The 27,996-nt window shown below is 47.1% G+C and overlaps 1 protein-coding gene across 3 annotated transcripts; it reads right to left on the bottom strand.

Annotated features, from left to right (window-relative positions):
* Positions 1-18: 18 nt before the first annotated feature.
* KAT7 (lysine acetyltransferase 7) lies at positions 19-27,996 on the bottom strand. Of its 3 annotated transcripts, none has more exons than XM_053363169.1 (15): positions 27,460-27,996; positions 23,817-23,964; positions 22,875-23,051; positions 21,803-22,042; positions 21,603-21,685; positions 20,325-20,414; positions 18,782-18,880; positions 17,283-17,411; positions 11,096-11,287; positions 10,814-10,903; positions 8,547-8,687; positions 5,818-5,911; positions 4,585-4,731; positions 3,348-3,454; positions 19-1,446 (listed from the first exon to the last, which is right to left on the bottom strand). In XM_053363169.1, the coding sequence occupies exons 1-15, from the start codon at positions 27,472-27,474 to the stop codon at positions 1,345-1,347; spliced, it is 1,854 nt and encodes a 617-aa protein (XP_053219144.1). In that variant the 5' UTR covers positions 27,475-27,996; the 3' UTR covers positions 19-1,344. The 3 variants fall into 3 exon arrangements, with proteins under 3 accessions (XP_053219144.1, XP_053219146.1, XP_053219147.1); XM_053363171.1 differs by having other exon boundaries at positions 17,301-17,411; positions 27,460-27,981; XM_053363172.1 differs by lacking the exons at positions 19-1,446; positions 3,348-3,454; positions 4,585-4,731; positions 5,818-5,911 and adding an exon at positions 5,918-6,018 and having other exon boundaries at positions 27,460-27,991.

The following is a 27,996-nucleotide window of genomic DNA, read 5'->3' on the forward strand; positions in this document are numbered from 1 at the left end:
GGCTGAATGCACGCTCCTTGGCCTGTTAGGTGCGGGTTTCTTTCGGAGCGGGCGGAAGCTCAAAGGACAAAAAAGGCCGGAAGCGGTGAGGAGGCACCAGGACAAGGGGGATGGTAAGGGCTGCTGGTCCTGCCATTTCTCCTCCTGCAAAGGAACAGTTATAGCTGGCTCTTCAGAAGGGTTTGTGGTCAGAGCACTCAAAAGCAGCTGTGAGGAGGAGCAAGGAGTTCCATGTTAGGCGACACTGGGCAAGGGCACAACTACTGCAGGAATGAGGGAAGTGGTGCTTTTTTTCCGTTAGGCCGCTTTCCCCCACCGGGGACTCAGCTGTGTGGCCCACAGAGATAGCAGCAGGGCCTTAACGTTCAAACTTTTGGAGGGAAGGGAAGGGGAAGCAGCCAAAGGGCGTCCCCACATTCAGTCAGAGCCTCCCGGAGATTTCCTGGCCTGCTGGGAAGGAAGAAACAACTGCTGTTTGCACACGCTTGGTGGGCAATATCCAGTTAGCGCTCAGACTTGCAAACGGGTATGAGAAATGGTCTCGAAGGAGCCCAAGGGGGTGTCTGATCATTTCCACTTGCAGCGTGATGGGGAGGGGGATGGTCCTGCAAACCCACCTTTAGGCCGGATCCAAAGGTGCAGGAGAATAAGAGGGGGGTGGGAACGTCGGGTAGAATGGACTGGGCCAAAATTTCATATGACTGATGGGAGATAATTGATTTCGAACGCTCTCCTTTGTATAAAAAACCCCCCTGTGGTTAGAAAACTAGGACAGGAGATAGAGAGCCTGCTAGAATCTTTATCCCTGTCACTGCTGGTTTTCTACTGAAAGGGAATTCTTTGAATGGGGAATCGCGGTACTCCACACTTGCAATCTGAAACAGTACAGCCCTCCGTATCATGCAGTACCTTTACCACCTCACAGCAGGTGCCGACCAGGCCCTTCAAGGCTGCATGGAAGCAGGAGGCTGAAACAACTAAGAAATTACAAGTTACGACACCATCTTATGGACTAGGGCCTTGTGGTTCACGGAGCGGCAAGTTGCAACGGTGCGCTGGAAGATCTTACTGCCCCTTCCCGGGGCCACATTAACACTGTATCCGTTCTGATCTTTCCGACCTTGCCGTGCGGAGGAAGGACCTGGTTCAAAACGGTCCCGGGGAGAAGAGAAACATCCTGAAGGCATGTGAAAGAGGGGCGGGGAGGGTTGGTACCAACAGCAAGTCACAAATCTGCGATCCCAAAGGCAGTTCCTAATGCTGGAAAAGGAAAGGGGGCTATGGTGGTGGTGGTGGTGGTCGGCGGCGAGGAGGTGTCCACACTTCTCAGAGAGGTTGGTCAAATTAAGTGCCCTTAGGAGGGGTCCATTTCAAACAGCTGGGATCCATGCTTTTATTGCTGTTAGACCGCTTGGCCTCTTTGGCTATCCATTCGTCGATAAGATCCTGAAGGGAGAGGGGGAGAAAAAGGGAAGGCGCAGGTTAAAAGTCTGGGGGAAGCTGCTAACAAGGTAGAGCTACGTCAAGCATTGATAAGGATGCCCCTAAATTCAAGGAAACAAACACAGTAGTAGTTTTGTGCTGCAAAATGACCCAGCTTAATCAGCCAGGGCTTCCATACTAGGGAAACTCTCTTTCTATGTAACTGCCGTGTAGTAACTTCAGTTTCCATCCTGCAAACGTGGAACTCCATTTTTGAGAATCTGCTGGACCTTTCCTGCTTGTGTATTGCGTTTTCTGCAGGTCAAATCTCGTCACTGGGGGGTTTCAGGCTTAATGTTTTAGAGGGGATTGCAGGAGCCTGAAATATCTGGGTGTTTTAATGCTATGCTAGAGAGACTAGAGATGGAAGGAGAAGAAGATAGAGAAGACTTAACGAAGGAAGAAGGCTGATTTCGTTGATCTCTCCACATTCTGGTTATCGTCTTAACCCGATGTTTGCCGAGCCCCATCACGAATGTAGCAAGGAGGTGATTTTGCTTAGCAGACAGGATTTCTGTGTGCTAGCTAAGGAGCAATTAAACATTTGAGGCTGCAACCCTAGCCACAGTTACTGGGGAGTAAGCCTTGCACTGAACAAGTGAGGCTTACAAATACTAACTACGTCTACTCAGCAGTAGGTCCCACTGGAATTCAGGGAGCCTTACTCCTAAGTAGACAGGGTTAGGTTTGCAGCCTAAGCCCACAAAACTCGCCAGCTTGCCCAAAAAATATTAGTAGCCTCCTGGAGGGTGACAAAGGAGTGAAAGGGCCCCGTGTCTTCTCTAGTATCCTGCTTGGTGCAGAAAAAGGATGTAGTGTTGCACCTCCCATTCTGCAGGCTCATCACTCATCGACATGCAATTCCTTATCACCTGTGGCTACCAGGTGAGTTGACTCTAGTCTAAGGCACTTCAAGTGACACTGTAGACAAGAGACTGATGGGTGAAACAACCTGAACGTCTCCTGAAAGGTAAATGAGAGACGCAGTGCAGAGGGAGCATGCAACGGGAGCCACAAGAGGGTTCCCTTAATACAGTGTTTCTCAAATTTGGGTCCCCAGCTCTTGTTGGACTACAACTCCCATCATCCCTGACCACTTGTCCTGCTAGCTGGGGGATGATGGGAATTGTAGTCCAGCAATAGCTGGGGACCCAAGCTGGAGAAACACTGGCTCACTGGAACCTCATTCCTGCGGTCTGTCTGTACTTTGTTCTTTTAAACTGCCCTGGCTTTTCTACTCCATAAAAGCAGCTTTGTTGTGACCAACTGGGCGCATGTCTGACGTTGTCAAGAACCACGGCAGCTGGAACTGGAGCAGTAGCAACCATCATGAGTAGAAATACAGAGGCAGGAAAGGAAAGAGAGACTCTGTGGGTGGGGTGTCAAGAAACAGGGAAGCTACACACATCCACTTTTCCTGGTAGCCATCCCTAGCCTTAAACCAGGCATGTCCAAAGTCTGTTTCAGGGGCCTAATCCGGCCCGCTGGTCGGTTTAATCCGGCCCCTGTGGCAGTTTATTTCCTGGGGTAAAATCCTACAAAAACCTCAACAACTTAAACCCTAAAAAAGTCAACAACTTTAGTTGGCCCTATGGTGGGCCTCACGGCCCTTCACTTCATCAAATCTGGCCCTCTTGGAAAAAAGTTTGGACACCACTGTAAACATAGCAATTTCTCGCCACAGACTGGTTACATGCACAAAACAATCCTGCCATAGGTTTCTGCGCTAAGCTGGACTCTCTGCTTTTCGTTCACAGCAAATCTCGGGCGGAAGAGTCATGCTTTTCTTAGAAATCTCTTGAGAGAAACACAGCGACCCAAGAGAGGTAGATACCTCTCTCGCAGGTATTAGCCCCACAACTTACCTGCCTCTTTAAGACTAGGTGTTTGCCCTTCCAATACTTGAGCATCTGAAGCGCTTGCAGAGTGCTAACAATGTCAACAGGGTTGACGGCTGTCTCCTGGCTGATTTCTGAAACAGAGAAGAAAGTGTGTTTTACTGAGGGGCTTGGGGGCAAGGGGGATATATGGGACAAACCACCAAGAGAGCTCTCGCTGTCTCCTGCCAACTCCAGCTTTAAATGCAAGGAAGCATCAGGACTGAATGTCTTCCACGACTCCAGACAAGATCCCAGAGAATGATGGCTGAGAAAGGTAGGTAGGAAGCAGAAGAGCAAGGCTAGCAGAATCTCAGTATACAGGGGAATGTAAACAGGGGTTCAGCACCCCACATTGCTCCTTTGGCATTCGAGGAGCAAAGGTGGGAGAAATTACATTTCAGTTTGGGGGAAGAAAGACTAGAACAGGGGTCGGCAAGGCTTACCGGCCATGGGCCAGATCACTCCCACAGAGATCGCCTGTGGGCTGGACCGGCACAGTGCGGTGCTGGAAATTGCATCTGCACATGTCTGTGGTGCCAGAAATCTTTTCTGCGCATGCCCAGTCGCCGAAAATCGCTTCTGCGCAGAAGCGATTTTCGGCGTCTGGGCATACGCAGAAGCAACTTCCGGTATGAAGGAGCGTCTCCACCCCAATCGTTCTGCCCAGATGCTGAGGTCCAGCGCCGAGGGCCTTCTGGCGGTTCCCTCATTGCGAGAAGCAAAGCTACAGGGAACCAGGCAGAGGGCCTTCTCAGTAGTGGCGCCCGCCCTGTGGAACGCCCTCCCATCAGATATCAAAGCGATAAACAACTACCTGACATTCAGAAGACATCTTAAAGCAGCCCTGTTCAGGGAAGTTTTTAATGTGTGTCATTTTAGTGTATTTTTGGTCTCTGTGGAAGACGCCCAGAGTGGCTGGGGAAACCCAGCCAGATGGGCGGGGTACAAATAAATTATTATTATTATTATTATTATTATTATTATTATTATTATTATGTGTGTGTGTGTGTGTGCGCGCGCGCAGACGCAATTTCCTGCGCCGCTCAGCAAGTCCCTGCACCACACTGCGTGTGGGGAACTTGCTGAGCAGGCGGCTTGGTTCAGGAGTGGCTCGTGGGCCAGTAAAACTTCCGACCCCTGGACTAGAAGGGTTGTTGCTGTTGTCGTTTTAAAAAGGTGCTGTTTGCTACTGATGCACTGGGGAGGAACATCTAGAACCCACCTTTAATGGAGATCTCTTTGCCTTGAAAGTTATGCAGATAGCGGAGAAGAACTTCCTTCCAGTAACTACGGTAGCTAATAAGGCCCAGGTCTGAGAGGGGCCTTTCTGGGGAGCCAACCTTTTCTTCCACTTTGGAGAGTAAATAGCCTGTTGAAAGAGAACAAAGCAGACTGTCTGGAACCTGAATCAAGTGGTCAACCATCCCCTAGCTGCTGTCAAAAGCTCTTGGCTCCCTGTCAGGCAGTTTCGTTTTAAAGTCTTTTTTAAAAAGTTATTTTCTTTTAACATCACAAAAGCTTGTGCTACTGCAAAGATGAAGCACCTCTGAAACATGCAGAAGCGACCTTATTTTGGAGGTGGCCAAATTTTACTTCCAAGCTAACAGGCCCTCGACCAAAAGGGTTTGTTATGGAAAGATGGTGATTGCTAAGAAAGCAGCTACCACGTTTATTTACCTCTTAACAGCCCTGAGACCCTGATCATACAGCCACTAGGGTAATAACTTTTTTACAACCTCATGTTCCATTAAGATTAGTTAGATGAACTTTTACCTAAAAACAAAGGAATGAACTTTCATTTCCAAAACTCTTGAAAAAAGGTCCCCCCAAAATCAATAAATTGATTTTTGTATATGCAACTTTATAATGCATTATGTAATATGCATAGCATATATTATAATACAGTGGTACCTCAGGTTAAGAACTTAATTCGTTCTGGAGGTCTGTTCTTAACCTGAAACTGTTCTTAACCTGAAGCACCACTTTAGCTAATGGGGCCTCCTGCTGCTGCTGCGCCACATAATGTACATTATGCATTACTTCTTATTGCTTAGAATAAACCAAGGTTGCAGTTTGTTTTGTTTCTGCCGCAAGCACCGTAAAGTTTCCGCATCGCTTTGATTGCGCATTGATTACTTCTTGGTATCTGGAGTACGGATGGCTCCTGCTTCCAGTGATTCTCCAATACAGTTTCAGGAAGTTCCAGACAGCTGTAAAAGTCCTAAACAGTTCCATAAGGTTTTTAAAAGTGCTAATACTTATGAGTAGTAACATTACATATACAGCGATTCCAACTTTCATTTCGGGGTGACCTTTTTTTCACAATTGAGAAGAATGTTGCGTTAAAAAACCCCTCAACTGCTCTGTGTCACATTTGAGGCTATGAAACCATCTGATTTGTGGCAGTATGTAAGCATTGGATTAAGAACAAAATCATGTGTCCGTCCACACTTACTGAAGTCGATGAGCATTTTGCCGTAACCCTGCCTCATGTACTGAGGCATCGTCAGGATACAGGAAACGTTGTAGTTGAGGAATGAGTTCTTCTCCTGGAAGTAAACAGTATAGCCGCGAAGGGTCATGTTTGACAAGAACTGATCACATCGTGGCAAAAGTTCAAATGCATGGCTTTTGCAAGCTGATCAAAACAGAATGGCTGCAATGCAAAGAATCACAAAGCTAGTCCTGGACACCCAAGGAGCCTTGAGACCAGGGATGGGGAACCTCGGGACCAGGAGTTCAATGTGACCTTCAAGGCCTCTCTATGGGGTCTTCAAGACTCTTCCCAGGCCACACTCCTCACTGGTCCTGCTCTGCACCCTCTCTGAACGGTTTTGTTTGACTGGAATGCGTCCTTGAATGGTGACAATGTCTCTTGCTTGCCTAGATCAGGCATCCCCAAACTCGGCCCTCCAGCTATTTGGGGACTACAATTCCCATCATCCCTGACTACTGGTCCTGTTAGCTAGGGATGATGGGAGTTGTAGTCCGAAAACAGCTGGAGCGCTGAGTTTGGGGATGCCCGACCTAGATGGACAGGTGTGGGTGAAGAAAGCGGTCTTCTGTATGGTCTGGATGCAGTCTACTATACAAAAGCAACATCTTTGGCTCCACCCTCTTGTCCTACCTGCTAGGGAATGTGACCCACGGGCTGAAACAGATTCTCTACCCCGGCTTTGGGCCTGCATTTCTCAAACATCAATTCCCCTCAGGTCTTGGAAATGCCAGCGAAAGCTCTTTTGATATTAGCTCATTCAGAGACAACTTGAATTGGCCTTGTTTGGCTGTGGCGGCTGTTTCTCCCAAATGTCTGCCTGGGCGATGAGTAGATTCCAAACTATTTGTGAGGGGAAATGCCAAACTGGAAAAGGAAGTGAGTGATCGTAACATTCAACTTCATCCTTAATACCTGTAACAGGATGCACAAAAGACTACTGAGCTAGGTTCGAGGTGCTTCTACAAAGCCCTGTACAGCTTGGGACCAGGATACAGTGGTACCTCGGGTTAAGAACTTAATTCGTTCCAGAGGTCCATACTTAACTTGAAACTGTTCTTAACCTGAAGCACCACTTTAGCTAATGGGGCCTCCTGCTGCTGCCACACCGCGGGAGCACAATTTCTGTTCTCATCCTGAAGCAAAGTTCTTAACCTGAAGAACTATTTCTGGGTTAGCAGAGTCTGTAACCTGAAGCGTATGTAACCCGAAGCGTATGTAACCCGAGGTACCACTGTACCTAAAAGACTGTCTTACCCCTTCTTATGCCCAATCTATCACTGCACACTTTATGAGAGGGCATCCTGCAGATACCATCTTATTAGGAGGTCTGTTCCATAGGATATACAAATTGGGACTTTAGTGTGGTGGCCTCTACTCTTTCGAACTCCCTCCCCTTGAATTTTAGACAAGCATCGTCTCTATTGCTCAGGGTGCTGTGTTCAAAACCTGCACAAATTGAGAGTTGGGCAAAACAGTCCATTTCTCTTACAGATTTTGTTTGTTTAATCCTTTACTAAAACTGTACCAAAATGGTGATTTTACCAACCTATCATGTAAAAATGCACGAGGCAAAAACTTGAAAGTGCTGCACTTCTAATGGCAAACTATTAAAGTTTTTTGATTTAGCACTCCTAGTGGCCATGCTGCACGTGTCAGAGACCAAAGTATTAACAGAATCAATAGTTCTAACTGCCGTTTTGGAAAATGGCCTCTCACACTGCCAGAGAAAGTGAAATTCAAATTGTTCCTGTGCTCTATTTTGATCAGCATGACAAAGCACTATATCTGGGAATTCAGGTCAAATGTAAAGTAACCAACAGAGCCCACACCAGGCCTTCATTTATCCTCACATCACACCTAGACTTACAATATTCCTCTGTCAACAAACAGAGACTAAGATTGAGATGGAGTTTGGCTGCCTGGGCTAACAAGCCCTTACTGAGGAGCAGGCTAGAAGTCACCTTCTCTGTTTAAAAGAGTGGTGGCCAAACTTGGCCCTCCAGCTGTTTTTGGACTACAACTCCCATCATCCCTAGCTAACAGGACCAGTGGTCAGGGATGATGGGAACTGTGGTCCCAAAACAGCTGGAGGGCCAAGTTTGGCCACCACTGGTTTAAAAGATGAAGATTCAGTCCACAAACCTGATGTTGATCCAATTCTAAGCCAGCAAACCAATGAGCAGAACCACCACCCACCCAACAGTCTTTTCAAGAAATCTCAGCAGATTTATAGTCAGAACTGATCCCACTGTGGATCTAAGACGGGGTGTGTGTGTGGTGCTCCCTGCCACACAATGCAAGAGCACATTCAAAGCCCTGATTTCTGAGTAATATACCACCGAAACCCAACTCTTATGAATGTTACTGGAAGCAGGTGTTTGCACATGCAACTATAAGTGGGGTGGAGGAGCCTCATGAATACCAAGAATAACTGGCTCTGTTTGGCACCAGAAGTTTGCACTTGTAACAAAGCCTGAATAAGATTCCAGGAAGCAGCCTGGCTTTGATTTGTCTTTGGACTATAAGCTTGCTTTCCACTGTTAACTATATTTCACGAACCAACTCTTACAGATTCAGTGCCCAGCCTTTGAACCCCCTCTCCAGAGCAGGCCCGTCGTTCTGATTTAATGCCTAAGTCGTGGCCAGTGCCCTGGTTGTGGAGCAGAGCTCGAGAAGCTGCCACCGACCTTGGAGAAATAGCCTATCAGGTGACAGCCGGTGTTGTCGGCTTCCGTCATGACGTAGAAGAGGAAGGGCTCCACATCGTAATACAGGGTCTTGTGGTCCAAAAAGAGCTTTGCCAGAAGGCAGAGGTTCTGACAGTAGATCTGGAAGAATCAGAAGGCATGTCAAGGATGTGTTGGGAAGAGGTGGCCAATTCTAGGCACCACTCTCACTGCCCCCAAATCCTGAAAAATCTCTTTGGCCAAATCTACTTCTCTGAAGCTGTGAGTGGCCCCTCTCTGGTTTTCTGGCACTGGTCCCAGTATGCTTCCAAGCACAATTCAAAGTGTTGGTGCTGACCTTTGAAGCCCTAAGCAGCCTCTGACCTGCAGACCTGAAGAAGCATCTCCACCCCCATCATTCAGCCCAGACACTGAGGTGCAGCTCTGAGGGCCTTCTGCCGGTTCCCTCATTGTGAGAAGTGAGGTTGCAGTGAACCAGACAGAGGGGCTTCTCGGTAGTGGTGACTGCCCTGTGGAACGCCCTCCCATCAGATGTCAAGGAGTAACTATATAACCTTTAGAAGATAACTGAAGGCTGCCCTGTAAAGGGATGTTTGTAATGTTTGATGTTTGTGTTTTTAATATTCTGTTGGGAGTCATCCAGAGTGCCTGGGGCAACCTAGTCAATGGGTGGCATATAATTATTTAAAGAAACTGTGGTAGTCTGAGAGAACGTCTGCTTCAAGCATGCACAAGCATATACATTTAGTAAATAAAATAAATAAATAAATAAATAAATAAATAAATAAATAAATAAATAAATAAATAATAATAATAATAAATAATGCTGGAGTTCTGTGGACACTAGTAAGCCAGGCAAGACTACCTGTCTAATACCCTCAAAGGCAATGGAGTTAGACCAATATACCGTATTTTTTGCACCATAACACTCACTTTTTTCCTCCTAGAAAGGAAGGGGAAATGTCTGTGCGTGTTATGGAGCGAATGCCTGCGGGCGGCAGGGGGGATCTGCTGCAGTCGTGAGCAGAGGATCCATGGTTCCCCTTCCTTCCCTCCTCTGTGGTTACAAAGCATGGATCCACATGGATCCTCAGGATTTTTGACCTGGGCTACTCCAAACTCACTGTCAGATCACATGTCTGTGGCCACAGCATGAACCACAAAAATAATATATCCACTATTTCGTTTAGAATATTTTTTTTCTTGTTTTCCTCCTCTAAAAACTACGTGCGTGTTATGGTCTGGTGCGTGTTATAGAGCGAAAAATACGGTAATGACCGGTACCATATCCAGGTTTTGGAAGGTCTTAGGGCAAGACATCCTCTATAGGACACCCTCCTGCAGCAGGTCCCAGGGCTCTTGTCAATGGGCCCCTGCTAGGGTATGACCTCTTGCCAGATGCCCAGTAATGCCAACCCTTGGCACTGGTCCTAATGAGAGCCTTAGCATTTTTCAAAGAGAGCTGGGACAGGTTGGGGCAACAGACTTCAAGGGGAGCCAGCTGGGCAGCCTGCCTATCCTCCTCCTCCGAAACCAACTCCAGTTACCGTATTTTTCGCTCTATAGGACACACTTTTCCCCCTCCAAAAATGAAGGGGAAATGTTTGTGCGTCCTATGGAGCGAATGCAGGCTCCTTGGCTTCAGCGAAAGCAACGCAAAGCCTCCAAAGTGCAGAAGGAGCACTCCCTCCATGCTTCGGAGGCTACACGTTGCTTTCGCTGAAGCCTGGAGAGTGAGAGGGGTCGGTGCGCACCGACTCCTCTCACTCTCCAGGCTTCAGAGATAGCCGCCTGAAGCCTTTGGAGCACAGCAGTACCTCGCGCTGTGCTCCAAAGGCTTCGGGTTCCTTTCGCTGAAGCCGCGAAAGCAAGACTCTCCTGGCTTCAGCGAAAGGAACCCGAAGCCTTTGGAGCACAGCGCGAGGTCCCGCTGCACTCCAAAGGCTTCAGGTGGCTATCCCTGAAGCCTTTGGAGCACAGCGGGACCTTGTGCTGCGCTCCAAAGGCTTCGGGGTCAGCTGCGCAAAGCCTCCGCAGGCTTGAAAGGCTGTCCCTGAAGCCAGAACAGAGAGACGGAGCGCTGCGCAGCGTCTCGCTCTTCTAGCTTGGTGATGCCGGGGCTTTATGGGGAAACCCCGGGCTTCCCCCTTCAGCCCTGACACTGATTTGATTCAAAATATTTTTTACTTGTTTTCCTCCTCTAAAAACTAGGTGCGTCCTTTGCTCAGGTGCGCCCTATAGAGCGAAAAATACGGTAAGTATGTTACCTTGTTCTTTTTCCCATCGACTTCAAACACCGAAATGGAGCCTTTACGGTAAATTTCGTCGCCCGGAGGATGCTTCCAGACACATTTCGCCTACGGAGAGCATTGCACAAGCATTAGCACGGTCGCCTAGTGTGGCCAACGGCATCAGAAGCACAAAGAGGCGGAAGAGAGAATCGCGAGGGGAAGAACGAGATACTTACTAGGGGGCACAATAACATAGCAGCAGAAGCAGCTACACATTTTCTGCTCAGCCAATAAAAAGGCGGTGTGCCCAACGCTTACCATGTGCCTGCGTAGTATCGTCTGGCTCTTCATGTATTTGAGGCAGAACTCGCACATGTAGAGGCGCCCCAGTCGCGCATACTCCTCTGGGTAGGGAGAATGGTACCATGTGTCCAGCTCATAGCGGCCAAAAGCAATCGTCTTGATCATGTTGCTCCCTTCTGTGATCTGGCCCTGAAGTCGCAGCTTTTCCTATTGAGAGAAAAGGGGAATCAAAATTATTTTAAAAAAGAAACAGTTCACCATGCTATTTATTCGTACGATCTATGCTAGGCCCATGTGAAAAGAGAAAACATTCCCACCCACCCCAAAAACTCCTCTGCAATCAAAACAAACTCCAGTATCGGGAAGAACTGAGTTTTGTATAAGTGATAGCACAGATTAAGGAAATTTATGCAGAGTTGCTTATTTTGCAGTTTGTTTCACTAATCGCAGGGAGCGGCAGAGCTATAAAAAGCATCAAAGCCCCACTCCGATCTTTGGAAATGCAAATTGCCCCACCCACATTCAAGTCTCTCTTTATTTAGCCTTAAGGTCTACAAACTTGCTGCAAACAGAAAACTGAAACTGTTAGGAAACTGAACTCTGCAGCTTGTGAAATACTGTACGGAATTGGCCAACTACGGTCTGGATGCTTCCCAAGTTAACTGCGCTTTCAAATCCATGGAACTTAAAAGTCAAGACTAGCTGGATCCAATGATTTGAAAGGCATTCAAGTTCACACCCTGGCCATGTCTATTCAGCCCCAATGATTTCAATGGGAATTAACCCCAGTTTAGTGCACATAGGACGGCAAGCTAATTTAGGCTGGATCAAGCCCATGTGTGTAAATTCAATGTGAAGGTGTCTAGTAGAGGACAGCAGCCGCAGCCTCTGTCTCCTCTTCCTCACCATGGTGCCTTGAGAACAGCTGTGGAGGGAATTGTCTTCAGCCTGAGGGCAACATTCATAGAATGCTGGAAGGGACCCAAGGGTCATCTAGTCCAACCCCCTGTTAATCTCAGCTAAAGCATCCATGGCAGATGGCCATTCCCTTCTGAACAACCTTCTGGGATCACATGATCATGGGGGGATGAGACCAGAAGCAAATGCAGACAGAGCAAAACATGTCATTTTCACCTTTGTGCAGTAGTGAAGGTTTTTTCACATTCACCCCTCCCTCTATACAGACTTTTTAATGTTTGATTTGTTGTGTTTTAGTTTGTTGGGAGCCCCTCAGAGTGGCAGGGTAACCCAGTCTGGTGGGCGGCTTATATACCAAATAATCATTATCATCATTATCATCATCATCATCATCCTACAGCCAGGCAAACAACAAGTATCATCAGAGTCCCAGGACACACTCCAGCCCATCCCTGTGGTAAGGATTTAAAATGTTCTCACGGTATAAAATTTCCCAGTGTGTTTGGGGGTCTTATAGGAGTCTTTTGGCAAGTTAAAAAAATAACAATTCAAAGAGCTCTATTCAGTGTTCACTCAATGTCTTCACGCTTCTCTGTATTTGCAGGTTCTGTGTCCCATGTACAGAGGTACCTTGGTTTTAGAACAGCTTAGTTTATGAACAACTTGGAATAAGAGCGCTGCAAACCCGGAAGTAGATGTTTTGGTTTGTGAACTTTGCCTTGGAAGCAGAACATGTTCCGCTTCCTGTTGAGTGTCTTCTGTTTGTGAATTGAGTCCCCCGCTGCTAATCAGAGGCTTCCTGTTGAGTCTGTCAGCTGTTGAGTACCAAGCACCCACGCAACACAGAGGCGATATTTGGAGCTTTCGATTTTGCTATTATTATTTTTTTGCATTTTTGTTTGTGTGGCTTTTTCATTTTTTTTACTGCGACTTGTTCTTTGTTTTATGGGACTGACTTGTGACTTCGCTTCTGTGACTTGTTTTTGTGACTGTGTGGAACCCAGTTCAGCTACTGGTTGATTGTGTGACTGCAGAAATGGATAAAAGCCCCCCATCCAAACAGTGACTATCATCAGTGCACATAAGAAAAAAAAGTAATTTTAATTTATTTAATCTACTATACTGTTTTATTTATTTTATAGTACAGTACATTGATTATTGCTTTCATTTTATGGATCAATGGTCTCGTTAGATCAGGCATAGGCAAACTCGACTCTCCAGATGTTTTGGGACTACAACTCCCATCATCCCTAGCTAACAGGACCCAGTGGTCAGGGATGATGGGAATTGTAGTCTCAAAACATCTGGAGGGCCAAGTTTGCCTATGCCTGTGTTAGATAGTAAAGTTCATATTAAATTGCTGTTTTAGGGGTTGTTTTGCATTGTCTAGATCCATTTTCCATTATTTTCTATGAGAAAGCAGGCCTTGGTTGAGAACGCTTCGGTTTAAGAATGGACTTACGGAATGGATTAAGTTCGTAAACCCAGGTACCACCCACATTCCCCTGAATGGCATTCAATGGAGGCAGGATTCCTTGAGGATGCAGGAGGGCACAAGCGGGTGAAGGCGTGGTCAACAAGCAGCTATTGGGGCTCTGTGATTTCCCTCTGCCCTGGACCACACGGACTCTGTGCTTTACATCCTGGGCCGGGTTTTCAGAAGTCCTGAGAAAAATCTGGAGACACTGCCCGCTTGCCTTTCATTTCCGAAGCCTGTGTGTATTTTCTTCCTCTCTTGTTGTGAACAAGATGGGGGCACAGCAGCAGAGGTGAGCTGGCATATGTGTGGCTTTTAACGCTGCATTCCTGCTGAGGCTTGAGGACTGGGGTTGTGGGGAGGAAGTTGGTGGTAAATCATGGCTCCCTGGCATCACGGTGGCTAACCTGACCTGCTGTGCAGCTCTGATCAGTTAGCCGTTGGAGACGGGAAATCTGGAAGGCCAGTTAATAAGCTCCCCTCCCCAAGACCTGAACAATGCAGAAAGCCTGGAGGTCTCTGCAGCTTGCAGTCTTTTTCAGATTAACTCCCAACACAAATCTGAAGAAAGTGCTGTTCTCAAAGCCACCATGGCCACATGGAACAGGGGGCTCAGCACTTCCACGTGACTTAACAAAAGTACCAAAGCATTATTCTGGAAGTGGTGGTCCACTCTCAGCAGAACCCCAAGATAAGCCACGCTGGATTGCCAACCACGGTGTACTTGCCCCTTTTGATTTGCTGTGTATGCTTTGATCTATGTTTGCCAGAAGTCTCTCCCTAATCTTTTGGGGGAGAAGCATGGGCCTGAAGGGTCATATCACAAGGAAAGCATCAAATGAGCTTCAATCAAACATGAAAAAGGATCCATTCTCTTGCCCCAGGGCTTCTGGCACTCTCTAAGCTGGGAAACCAAAGAGATGCAGACTGCACCTCCGGCAACTGCTTTCGGAAGTCTGGCACCTCCTTACGCAGCGAAAGACAGCGAGGTGGAGGCCTGCGCTCAGTGTAACTGTCACCGCAGAAAGAAAGTGGCACTTCTTCCAAACGAGAACACTTACGAAGCTGTTTCATCTTCTCACACTTTTCAGCGCCGGTCCTCGGGGGCACGTCAACACAGCCATCCACATCCCAACAGAAGGGCCAAGAAATGCTGGCTCAGAAACAGTGAGGCTGGGCATATACGTCTGCATATCTTGGCTTCCAAAGATTATGGCACATGTAGTTCTGCAATTCTTTCCTCCAGGCTTTTTTTCTTTTCTATTTAAACCTTAAGCAGCTTGGTCTGCTCTGAGCAGAAAACGGGCAGGCCAAGAGAGCCTGCTTAACCCATGGCGCTCTCGTCGTCTTGCAGCTCAAAATTGCTGTACTCAAGCTGCTTTTTCACTCTGGGGAGGTGGGAAGGAGCCACCCCATCCTCTTCAAGTGGAAAAGAAGCTTGGGGAGGGAGGTTTTGAGCTGGGAAAGGACCAGGAGGGAAAGGGTGCATATTCCCACCTGAATGTCTGCTCAGCCACAGTCTCCCACCCCAGCCTGCTTTGAGTTTGAGAAAGAAGCAGAATGATGCAACTCCGCTTAAGACGTAGCTTAAGCCTCAAGCAACCTAAAACCTGCATCTCCAGATAGGCAGTGAGGTTTCAAAAGCATCGTCTTTTCTCTCTAGGCATTTTCTCTCTGGAGGTCCTTTGGCAGGACCAGTGCATCTACAGCGAAACTGCCATTCAGCTGACATAGCCCCGGTCCGACCGAATCCACGTTCTGCTGCCATCGGCAGGTTAAAAAAACTTGTTCTGCTGCCGGAGCTTTCCCACACAATTGATCGGTCCACTTTCCGCACGCTTCTTCGTTGTCATTTTTTAAAATGTGCCCTTTGTTAGCATTTTCTTAATTATTATTTGTTTAGAAAAAAGAAAACGGTTTGAGAGGTTGGTCTCATTGGGAAATATGCTTTGATTGTTTCATCACAAATCTAAAAAGGGGCCAATGCAAAACATTATGTGACGTTTGTCGGAGCTCTTACACTGCATTAGGCTCCCTCCAACTGCAACTGCAATGTCTTTAATAACTGCCCTTCATCCAAGACAGGGTTTCCCAAACTTGGGTGTCCAGCTGTTTTGAGACTACAACTCCCATCATCCCTAGCTAACAGGTCCAGTGGTCAGGGATGATGGGAGTCGTAGTCCAAAAAAAGCTCGAAACCCTGGTCAAAGACATAGAATTCACCTGCCCCCCTCCAACAAGGAGGGAAAACTAAATAGATATTTGATGCTGGTGGGGAGAGTGTAAAAACAAAAAACAAAATCAGCTGTGTACGAATCACTGTTTATGAGTGATCTAAATTGCAAATACAGTGGTACCTTGGTTTATGAACTTAATCCATTCCGGAAATCCATTCTTAAACCAAAACGTTCTTAAACCAAAGCGTGCTTTCCCATAGCAGCGGGGGACTCAATTTACGCTCAACAGGAAGCAGAACATGTCCTGCTTCCAAGGCAAAGTTTACAAACCAAAACACCTACTTCCGGGTTTGCAGCGTCCTTAATCCAAGTTGTTCATAAACTAAGCTGTTCTTAAACCAATGTACCACTGTAAAGAAAGATATGATAAAAAAGAAAAGCAAACCTTAACTGATCTAGTGAATGGTTTGCAGTGGAAACATCCGAGAAAGGGCCAAATTTTGGGGTGGAGAAAAGACACTAAGAAGATAAGAATAGGGGAGTGACCGTAGTTTACCTTGATCAAGGCCACAGCAGACAGAAGCGGTCCAGCTTCCAAGAAATGGCCTGCTGTACCTCTATATGTTTAAAAACGGTTTTATTTGTAAGTTGTCTTGAAGTGTTTCCTGAAGGGCAATAGATACACTCTAAAAATATAAGCAGATGCACAGCAGATGAGAAGCTGGCAATCTTCTTTCATCCTGCTATGTGAATGGTTCCACAGTGCTCCTTTATCTCCTTCTGCTGTTCTGCCATCAATACACTTAGCCTTCAGTTCACATTAATCTAAAAGCGTCAATGAACGGAGAGGCAAGGCATGTCCCGCACTTGGAAACACAGACCCTCTCCTCATTTCTTCAAGGTTAAGTCTGGTAACAATGGGAGAGGCACTTGCTTGCGGTCCCCATCCCCACAAACAAAAGTGGGGTCAAGAGCTCTGATTCCCAGGAAAAACAGCAACTGAAAGATTGGGACCAGTGGGCTGAGCCAAGCTCAGAATACTGAGCACATGTGTAGTAACAGTAACTCAGAAGACAAAAAATCCACATACAGCTCCTCAAATACCTTGTTCTCAGAACTGAGGAGTCAGAAACCCACAACCTAGACCTAGTTAAAGATCCATCATTGCTTTTCCAATCCTCCGCAGGCTCAGGAACCAAGAGAGACCACCAAGATTCTCTACACCACACAGCTCTGTCCATTCTGCTGATTCAGCTTCTACCCCCTGCCCAACTGTCCTCCCCTCGCAGCTGCCGTGATTGGTGAGGGCCTACTGCCAAATGCCTCCAGTAACAGTTGCCTCAGATTCTCCGTACCCTGTTTTCTCCCTCCATGCAATGCATATTGTTGAATTTCTGAGCCCTTCTGAGGAAGGAGACCATTTATTTATACACAACTGCTGACGCCCATCTCTAGACTCTGAAGATACGCCAAGATACTTCTTCTTTTTGCTCACTTCTCCCCACCCCTTGCTCAGATGTTTGATTCTGTCTAAACGGAGTCACAAGCGATTCACACTCAGCTTAGTACAAAAATAAGAGTACAAATGGTTTTACTTCAAGCCTAGAAGGTGGAAGGATGTGTATCTTACCCAGCCCAGTCCTCTTACCAGATCCTCAGAGGCTCTTGCTTGCGCTCGTCGGAATAACTCGAGGTCGTACTCACTGGTCAGATTCTCTAGAAGGGGCTCTCTGGTGTTGCCGTAGGTTTGCCGGTGCTCCTATAATAAACAGCAGAAATAATCTCTTAGAAATAGTTTGCCTGTCCTGGGGAAAGTGGATCCCCTCATCCTCCCCTCTCTGCCCTTTCTTGCTGGATAGTGAAATTATACTGGCTCCTGCTCTGAGGGAAGTAGAAGGCTGAGGGAGCCTGGAAAGCTTCATGCAGGATTGCTTATAAGGACAAGAAGAGTTGTGGGCTGTTGTGAGTGCAGAAGCAAGGAGTCAATATAGAGATGAAGCATATACAGTAGTACCTTGGTTGTCGAACTCAATCCGTTCCGGGAGTCTGTTCGACTCCCAAAACAGTTTGAAAACTAAGGCGCGGCTTCTGATTGGCTGCAGGAGCTTCCTGCACTCAAGCGGAAGCTGTGTCGGACGTTCAGCTTTGCAAACAGGAACACTTTCTTCCAGGTTTGCGGCGTTTGGGAGCCAATTTCTTTCAGAGCCAAGCCATTTGAGAACCAAGGTACCACTGTACTGTATCCAGTTCTAGGTACCACATTTTAAGAAGCCTGTGGATAAGGGGCAGCCCTCCTCTGTGTTGTTGGGACTACAGCTTCCATCATTCCCGACCACTGGCTCTGCTGGCAGAGGCTGATGGGAGTTGTAGTTCCGCAATGTCTGGAGGGCTACAGGCTCCCCGCTCAGTGGAGCGGCTGGACCGGGAGGCAACAGATATAGTACAAAACACAACTCCTACGAGGGGAGGTTGAAGGAACTATGTTTAACCTGGGGGGCAGGGAAGAATAGAGGGAAAATCTACGGAAGCTCTCTTCAATTGCTTGAAAGGCTGTTCAACAGAAGAGGGTGGAGGCTTGTTCTCTGCTGTCCAAAAGGGCAGGACTAAGTCCAGTGGATTTAGAGGATAAATGTTGATTGAACATTAAGAGAAATATCCTAATGGTAAGAGCAGTTTAGGAAGGTAACCAATTACCTAAAGAGGCAGTGGCCTCTCCCTTATTGGAGGCTGTCAATGCAGAAGCTGGGCAGGAATCGGATGGGGTTGCTCCAGCACTTAATTTTCTACATCGCACAGGGGGCTGGGCTGGGTGGGCTATAAGCCCCCCCCTTCCAACTATGGCCTCACGCAGGGCCAAAGGACACAAAGGCCTGCATGCAAGAAGGGATGGAAGGCAGCAAGGCTGGAATTCACAAACCGAATCGAAATAACTGGAGGAGTGTTTAGCTGATGGCTGTCTATTCTTCGTTTTGGTTCTATAGCACTATGACCTAGAATCTTGGGATCAGATGCAGTTAGAAATTAACTATTCCATGTATGCAGGGTGTGAAATACGCCATGACATTAAGGGTGGCCTGATTCTGCCAAACACACACTCCTCAGAGAGAGAGAGAGAGAAAGCTTCTGTACCATGTACTTTTCCTTCTGCTCCTTAGTCAGCCCAGCATTCCTCTTCTTCCTCATCTCCGCTACTTTCTCTTTGTACCTTAGCTGTCTTTCAGTTGGTGCCTACACAGGGGATGACAAACACAGGACATGCATAGGAAGAGACAACCTGCCCGGGAGCCTGAGCCCTCTGACCCCAAAGCAGGCCAACTATTGCTTAATCTGCAGCAACAGAGATGGGAAGCCTGGGTGGCCCCTCCAGCTGTTGCTGGACTACAACTCCCATCATTCCTGACCATCAAGCTGTGCTTGTTGGGGCTGACGGGAGCTGGAGTCCAGCAACAACCTGGAGGGCCACAGGTTCCCCAACTCTGGGCTATAGGCCACACCTTTCTGACACGGAATGTCGCATATGCAATATGGCACAAGCGTATACTTTGCTCCCGCTAGCTAAAGTGGCACCTCAGGTTAAGAACAGTTTCAGGTTAAGAACGGACCTCCAGAACAAATTAAGTTCTTAAACCCGAGGTACCACTGTATGCTTTTGCGGGAGTTAGACGCTCGTCTATTGCACATCCATGTCAAACAGTCCAGACCATCCCTTGCAAACCAACATGAGCCTGATCATTGGGCACTATTGCTGGATGGCAGAACAGGACTCTTGCCACACTGCATTGTATTATATGTGTTTCATCCTGGTATAGCAAGATGGTATCAAACCAGGAGCCTTGTATACTTGGGACTGTGCTTGAAAAATATCAGGGATTATTTACATGTCCCTCACTTGGCAACATACAAGATGACTGTGAGAACTGCCTTCAGTGAAGTGTATGGCATTTGAAAGGATACAAAACATATTACAGTGGTATCTCGGCTTACGAACTTAATTTGTTCTGGAGGTCCGTTCTTAACCTGAAACCATTCTTAACCTGAAGCACCACTTAGCTAATGGGGCCTCCTGCTGCCGCCGTGCCACCAGCGCACGATTTCTGTTCTCATCCTGAGGTAAAGTTCTTAACCCCAGGTACTACTTCCGGGTTAGCAGAGTCTGTAACCCGAAGTGTTTGTAACCTGAGGTACCACTGTATTATTATTTATTAAATTTGTATACTGCCCTATACCCATAGATCTTGGTGGGGTTTCACACATATCTATTGCTACTGCTGAAGGATGAACATACACAGAGTAAACTCAATCTAAAGAACCACATCCCGCGAACAAGGCACAAATCATGAATTCTTCTCAAGTTATCACAGGGCAAGTTATATTTAACTGTTTTAGAAACTAACGCATTTATTCTTTTCCTGGTAAAACTGAAGAATGGAAAGTTCCTCCACACAAGTTTTAGATTACTCAGAAAATGCGGTCAGCAAGTTAAGTAGACACAGGTTCAGACAGAATTTCCACACAAAATTGCTTTTGATTCTTGGTTTTTTTTTTAGTTTTTTAACTGTCCTCTGAAACTGAGATGTCAATGATCACTAGAAAAAAGATGGTCCTGTTGGGGTGTCAAAGCCAGTGCATACCTGTTAAAGGTGCAAAAGTAAAAAATGTAAGATGGGAGTACCTGATGTCTGGTAGCATGCCTGTTGTTATCATCTTGTCGGTGAGACAGCATTCTGTCCTCAACTTGTTTATCGCGGCTCTGCGCTCTCACCTTGAAATCCAGAGAGAGATCATATCAATCCTTCCCTTCTCACGCCATGCGAATTCTTGCTCAGATAATGTAAGAACAGTCCAACCAAAACCACAATATGAGGGAGTTAAGGTACTGTTGGCCCTGAGCCCAGGCATCTCTGAGGTTTGCATGCAGGAAAGGAACATCCAAGGAACCATAAGCCCTCAATTCACAATTGACCAAACAAGGTTTGATGTTTCAAAAGAGAAGTGGCAGGGCTCAAGCCCAACTTCAAGCTACGCAGCTCCATCAGGAATTTCTGCCCCAAATTACAGGTGGATTTTTAGATTTCATTGTTGTATTTTTGCATTGTCTTCTGCCCCGGAAACCATGGTGGCTGAAGATGTAGGATATAATTTTACAAAACAAAGAATAATTTAACTAATTCCTACACTCGCATTCAATATGAGAAAATCTGATCACCTCTCCCTGCCCCATTTTACCACCTCAAGTTCATTTCAGCAGTTACTACCAGAGTCCCTAGTAAATAATCTTAGTCATGTGCTTTGAATATCACACACAGAGACATTTGCTGCAAACAGCTGGTGTTCAACAGCATACTAATTTTTTTTAAAATGTTAACTTTCTTGGAAAAGCAAAACAAAAAGGAAATTTGTAAACTGAAATTTTGAATACCAACATATAGACTCACCCAAAGCCTACAAACGAAGGGTTCGATTCAAGTTTCAAATAACCATTTTAAAACTCAAATCATAGGCTTGCTGGATTTTTGGACAAGCCTGAGAACAGAAATTCCTACGTATGCTTCAAATAGCGTGCTTCCCGTGAGAATTTTGTCCCCGTGTTTGTTTCTGTGTCACAAATCACAACACTCAGAGGAGAGGAACTGCACCAGTCTTTGACAACCTGGTGCTCTTCAGATGGTTTTGACTACAGCTCTCATCAGATCCAGCCAGCACCGCTGATAGAAATGGTAATCCAAAACATCTGAAGGTCAGCAAGTTGGCAAAGGCTGTGCTGCACATTACATGGCCATGCTGTGTGTCCAAACACTGAGCACCGCTTCTCTCCTGCAAAGCAGCACTGAAAAGAGGAGAGACGGTGGGTGGGATGAACTGTGCTGTAATTCTCCCCTCTCCCCATGCCATTCCTCCTGACTGATCTCTTTCCACTGCCACAAACTCATTTTCCAAGAGAATAAATTACCTTGCATTCGTCCGCTGAAAGGTTATGATACAGTGGGCATCCAGATATGGAAAAATGCCGCTCGTGTTTTCCCGTCAGGTGTCCTGTGGAGAGCCAAAGGAACACGCCTTAGGGCTGGTAACAAGAAAGGGCACGTGGGGGATTTGGGCAAGAGGGGAGTCCGCTAAGGAAATCTCAGATCATGGAAGGTTCCACCGTACCTAATGAATTGCAGCCGGGTGTCGGGCATTTCATGTTGAAGTTGTAGCTCTCGTGGAATCGGCGGCGTTTGGGACGATGGGACAGGTCACTCCCCGAATCCTTCATGGACATATCCTTGGCGATACTCTCATCGTGAGACATGTTGGGGCTGGAGATGTCGATGTCGGACTCGGAAGACGGGGCGTTCCCAGTCGGCGTGCGGGGTGGCGACTCATCGTGGTCAGCGGCGTTTTTAGTGTCTGTGTAGAGTCACAACGTTACAAAAGTGAGCAGAGCCCAATAAACTGGGGGTGGGGTGGGTTTCCTCCCCAGAATCCCTTATAGGTCAAAATGCCAGGCCTAAAAAAGCAATACAGTGGTACCTCGGGTTACATACGCTTCAGGTTACAGACTCCGCTAACCCAGAAATATTACCTCAGGTTAAGAACTTTGCTTCAGGATGAGAACAGAAATCGTGCTCCAGTGGTGTGGCGGCAGCAAGAGGCCCCATTAGCTAAAATGGCACCTCAGGTTAAGAACAGTTTCAGGTTAAGAACGGACCTCCGGAACGAATTAAGTACTTAACCCGAGGTACCACTGTTCAGTGGACGCTCAGGTTGTGAATGTGGTCCCTGCAGGATGCATGTTCGCAATCCGCAGCGGCACTTCTGCGCATGCGCGACTGCCAAAACCCCGGAAGTAACCTGTTCCGGTACTTCCGGGTTTCGGCGGGTGCGTAACCCAAAAAAACGCATCCAGAAGCGGCTGTAACCCGAGGTATGACTGTACTGTACCAGGAAATGTATTGTTGCTTTCCTGACCAAAACTCCATCTTGAGATGGAGAAAGAAATCAGAGACGCAGATAAAAGGCGATTTCAACTGGGCATCATCTCAGCTGTGCTTTCAGTCTCTTTGGGATCAACACAGCAACTAGTATTTCGAAAGCAGCCTTGGCTAAGCTACTGCCCCTCAACCTAACCTAGAAGTCATCAAAGTTCTAAAGAAATCCGATGAAGAACATGGTATAAAGAAATTCAGCATGATCTGTGCCAGTTTTAGCCACTCTACATCCTGCCCAGCCATTTACAAACCTCTATCTGAAAAGTCAACCACTTGCTCCGTTTCAGATCCTGATGAGCGGGTCTGTCGAAGGGGATATTTCTTGGGAGTCACGGGTGTGGGTTGCTGCTGGCTACGGGTTACCCTCCGGGTGGAATAAACAGGCTCCTCTGCTCCAAACGATGGTGGGTTGCGAACCGGGCTGGAATCTAGTTTTAAGAGGATGGGGAGGTAAGGAAGTGGGGAAACACACACACAAGTGTTTCACTGGGAGAAACCATCTGCAACACTCACACTGCAAAAATATCTGCCCCCTGCATGGAAGGACACAGTGCAGACTGCCTTCCCAACATCAATATACGTTCTGAAGATTTAAGAATTTTAATATAGCCAGGATTTTCAAAAGCACAAGTTAAGGAGCAAAGAACAGCAAGGTAATAAATGAGCTTCTTTCTGATACTACTCCACGTCCAAGTTCAGATATTGAGTATATGAGAGCCAGTATAAGTTACGGATGTGAGCGAGCGGATCCTGGGTTCAAATCCCAACTCAGATCTGATCTCAGAGCCTCTCTCTGGAATATAGGAAAAATACTGGAATACCCAACATTTGCAATGCCTCTCCTTGCTGCTTCTTTGCATACACCAAACAAAAGTCTGGAAATCCTCCAGGGAGACAGAATCCTAATTATTGACCCATCAATATCCTCAACTTGATGCTCAAACTCGTTTTAAAGGCGTTATTATTTAGAGATCATTCTCTTACAGACTGACCTGTTGCAGGTCCACAAGGTGGCTAATGCAGAACATGCAATGACTTACAGGGCTTCAGAGGTGGGTGGGACTAAAGCTAGCATGTCTCCAATTAAGATTTTGGCTGTGCCTGCATATGGAGTGGGGTGGGGAGACACCAGCTTATTATACAGCTCATGCCATTTAGAATAAGGCTTAAGACCAAACATTCAAACGCTCTACCTTGGGAGCTCTGGCTGAGCCTGGCGGAAGAGCGAGTCACACGCGCAGACTGGCGTGGCGTCCCGTCACTTTCTGAACTGTCTGTATGCTCTGGGTCCGTGGAGAAATCGGAGTCTTCGGTTCCGTCAGAACTGCTGCCTGCGTTCCTCTGAAAGGCCAAAGACTCAGCCACATAAGCAACATGCATCATTTATCTGGGGTCTGCTCCTTGAGGAGCAGCACTAACTAAAATGTTTCAGAAAAATAGATATCGTAAACTTGAAAGTATTGCGCACTGTGCTTGCAGAAATACCAAGCCAAAACAGAAACCTCTTACAACCGATTGGAACAAAACGCTTAGGCTAAAGCACTGGTGAATCTCCACACACCCACAAGAATATTTCTCTCTGTGCTCTTGCTGTCCGGACCGTGCATACAGCTATATGTGAGTGCTCGTTTAGTATATGGGATTGCAATGGGACACAGTGACGGTACTGATCTCTGATTTCAGTCAAGAGGGATTGCATAGGTCAAACCAAACTCTCCAGAACTTTGTCTAGAAGGCAACAGGAAGAATCCCATCAGAAGAAATGAGCTCGGTTGTATGCTGGCCACAACTTCAAAACAGTCTTCAGCCTGAGGAGAATATTGTGCCTGTAACCCAAGTCTCACACTCATTCAGTCAACACAATAGGGGAGGATATGGTACACTGCATTAGCAAGCCTCAAGTGTGCAGGCAGTTCTTCTTCCTAGCATAAAGACAAGTGGTGGTAAAGGTTCACCTCCTTGATTTCTGTTGTTAAAAAGACACAGGACCAGACAAAAAGTGGCAACTCCACCCAGTTTGTGTATACCACAATCTTCACATCACAGGAATCAACACACTCTGAGCAAAAGACTGTTTTTGCAATTGCCACCAAACAGGGATGAGATCTCAAAACCCAGGGAACAAAAGCTATAGCTGAACAATTCATCCAGGGACACACAGCAATCCACTTAAAGTTATGCAGCAAGGATGGGAAACCTGTTGCTCTTCAGGTGGACTCCAATGCCCATCAGCCCTGGCCAGCACAGCCAACAGTTAGGCAGGATGGAATTTATACTCCAACAACATCTGGAGGGCCACAGGTTCCCAAACCTACTACACAGACTAGCTTTCCTCAAGTCTGAAACAAACATTGTATTTGTAGAAGCAGCTGCTGCTCCTTTTAAATAGCCAGCCTAAAGCCAATAACTTTTTTCCTTTTTTGCCAGCACAATGCATCTTTTACTACAAGCATGGAAACCTATTATCTACTCTGCAGGAAAGAGTAGCCGAGTTTGGCTCTTGAACTCACAGTCTGCTACTATTGGCATCAATTTTGAACCTGTCACAAAACAATTCTCTTTTTGTAGGATCACGACATTGCAACAGATGAAAGACCGTTCACCCATCAGCCACTTCCCACACATTCAAGAGTTGCTGCCTGGTTCGGGTAGGGCAGGCAGAAATATAACAGGTGACAGAAATGCAGTGATAGGGAAATCTGTTCTATTGCTGCCTGTAGGGGGTAGGTGGGAAAGGAAGGAAGATTGTACACAATCCAGGTACACAAGCATAAAGCACTCCACCTCACATACAGCTGGTGCAATATATTCAGCAGTCAGAGTAGGAGCAGACACCAGGTGTGTTGCATAGAGGGGGACTGCAGACCAGATGGCTCTACAAGAGACTCAAGCATGTGAGACAAGCCAGCACACGGCAGGGAAAGGCAAACATCTCAATTTGGCTTCCACTGAAGGACTGAACAAGCATAAAGAATAGCCCTCCTCTGACTCACGATTCTTTCAGGACCTTAAGTTTGACCATGAGAGCAAATTCCCCCATCATGCTTTCCGATTTCTATTGTAATTCCTCGCACTTATTTTTTTGTTTCTCCTCTGACTCTATTTCCCCACTTGTAACGATGTGTGTGACACAAGAGGGATACCAGGGAAGGGGAAGAAAATAATCTAGAGTTGCAGGGAATGAGGATTTCATTTATATAGCACTCCAAACAGATATGAAGCTGGGTCTTTGAATGCTGCAGGTGCCATCCCAATTCATTTCTGATTATGACTGGGGCAGTCAACCTTTTTTCTGTTGAGGGCCACATTTACCTGGGGGTAATATATTGTGGAGCTGCATGGTGGGTGTAGCTGGAGACAAATGTGGTCAGGACCAAAGCCTAAAGTAAGTTATCCTACCCCTTCTCTCTTTCTCTTTCTCTTTCTCTCTCTCTCCCCCCATGGCTTTCTTTCCCCCAATATTTGTTCCTCCTTTCCACTTGCATGAAATGAGGTTATTACTCGTTGCTTTAAGACAATCTGCACAAGTAACAAAACTGGTCTGCTAAATGTTATATTTTGTTGCTGTGAACCTTTAGCGAAACAGGCACTTTTAAATATACAGACTAATGAGATCACTGAACAACCTGGAAGGACCAGATGCTACAGCAACGCTGATTCTAAGCAGGTAGGAATCGGTTGAACCCCCATGGTGTATATGCATGTGTGTGTCTCATAAAAGAAATACATTTTAAAAAGCAATATGAAGATTGGAACTTTGAGCCTTCCAGGCTCCTTGTGAGCAACAACTGCATGTTTAACATGCTGTGGGCTAGAAATCTCCTCTTTTAAGCTAGATCTGTACACGGTAGCAAAACTTGGTTCTTGCCCAACTTAAAAGACTCGATGGTTCAAAACCAAGACTGCAGCCCAATTCAAGATACAGCTACTACGAAACATGTCCTATTATTAAACCTCTTGGTGAATTGTCATTCACATTGCAGCCTCCCTTCCTTTGTTGCAAGAGACTATGGAAAGTCCTCTAAAAATGTGTAAAATTCCTACTCTCCTGAAATAAAACTAATTCTATCTGTACTTAAAACTAGATAGTTGCAAAAAAACGCCTTGGGTTTGCAGCCAGAATGACCAATCCTTTTATACATGCAGACCGATTGTAAGAAGATTTACTTATAAGAAATCCCTATTGAATTCCATGGGATTTACACCCAAGTAGGCACAAAACTATAGCCATGGCTGCTACCCATCCCCATGGCCCAGTCCATCTTGCTTGCTGTGTTTTGAACCCTCTGTGCCATTTTCCCTCTCCTCCAATCATAACAGCGAGGAGGAGGACCTTTACGCGACCATGTCTCCCAATGGGAAACGGAGAAAGAAGAGAGGGGCGGGACCCCGTGGACGCCAATTCAGGCCAGAATGCCCGGCCAATCAGCAGCTACTTCAACACCCGCTCCCAAGGCACCTAGCCAAGTATGAAGTCGTTGGGAACAGGAGCGACGGGGGAGGAGGGGAAAAGAAAACCGCGCCAGTAGGAAGTGATAGGGAAAGCAGCCAATGGCATTTCAGCGCCGAAGCCAATGAGCAACGAGAGGAGGCGGGACACAACAATCACCGAAAGGGTGGAGGGAAACAAATAACCGTTGAGGGTGGGGGCTGCGCTTGACTGATGGCGAAGATGGCCATAGAAGTTGCGGCGGGAGGCAGCGGCGACCAATCAAGACGCGAGATGAAGCAGGGGCTTGAAGGCCTACGTTTTTAACTGGTTTTCGAGCCTGACGGTCTATGCAGCTAAAGGAGAGGAGACGGGAAGGGGGTTTGGCTCGGTATGCGCTCTCTCACCTTCCTACGCGACATCCTCGGCGGAGGAGGCGGCGGAGGCAGCGAGGGTGGCTGCGCCCCGGCCGCCGCGTTGGCTCCGGCTGTATCCGTGGTGACTGGCGTGTCTCCGGTTCTCCAGCGCTAGGCCGCGCCGCTTTGTTTTCCCTTTCCCTCCAGCTGCGACCTTTCAGCCGACTCCCTTCACTCTTCCGCCGGGACACACGACGGGGATACACACACCCCCGTCCTGCCTGTCACGTGACGCAGACAAACCTCACCTCACGCCGACGGCGCTCCGCCATCTTGGAGTCGGGATTGGCGCCTCTGAGAACCAGTCGCCGGTGAAGTGCCGCGGCCATCTTGGTTGTGGGCAGCTCTTCCACTCGCTTTAACGGGGGCGGCCATTTTTGAGGTGGGCACCGTTGGTGGTTTCCTGCACTCCGAGGTCGAGCGACCTCAAGTGCACTGCGGTTCGCACTCGCCCCGATGCTGGATCCGCCATCTTTGGTTAGGGGCCCAGCCTGCGTTCTTCGTGGTGGAAGAACCATCTTTACTTTG

This window comes from Podarcis raffonei, chromosome 13 (genome assembly GCF_027172205.1).
Source record: "Podarcis raffonei isolate rPodRaf1 chromosome 13, rPodRaf1.pri, whole genome shotgun sequence".
Classification (NCBI taxonomy): Eukaryota; Metazoa; Chordata; class Lepidosauria; order Squamata; family Lacertidae; genus Podarcis; species Podarcis raffonei.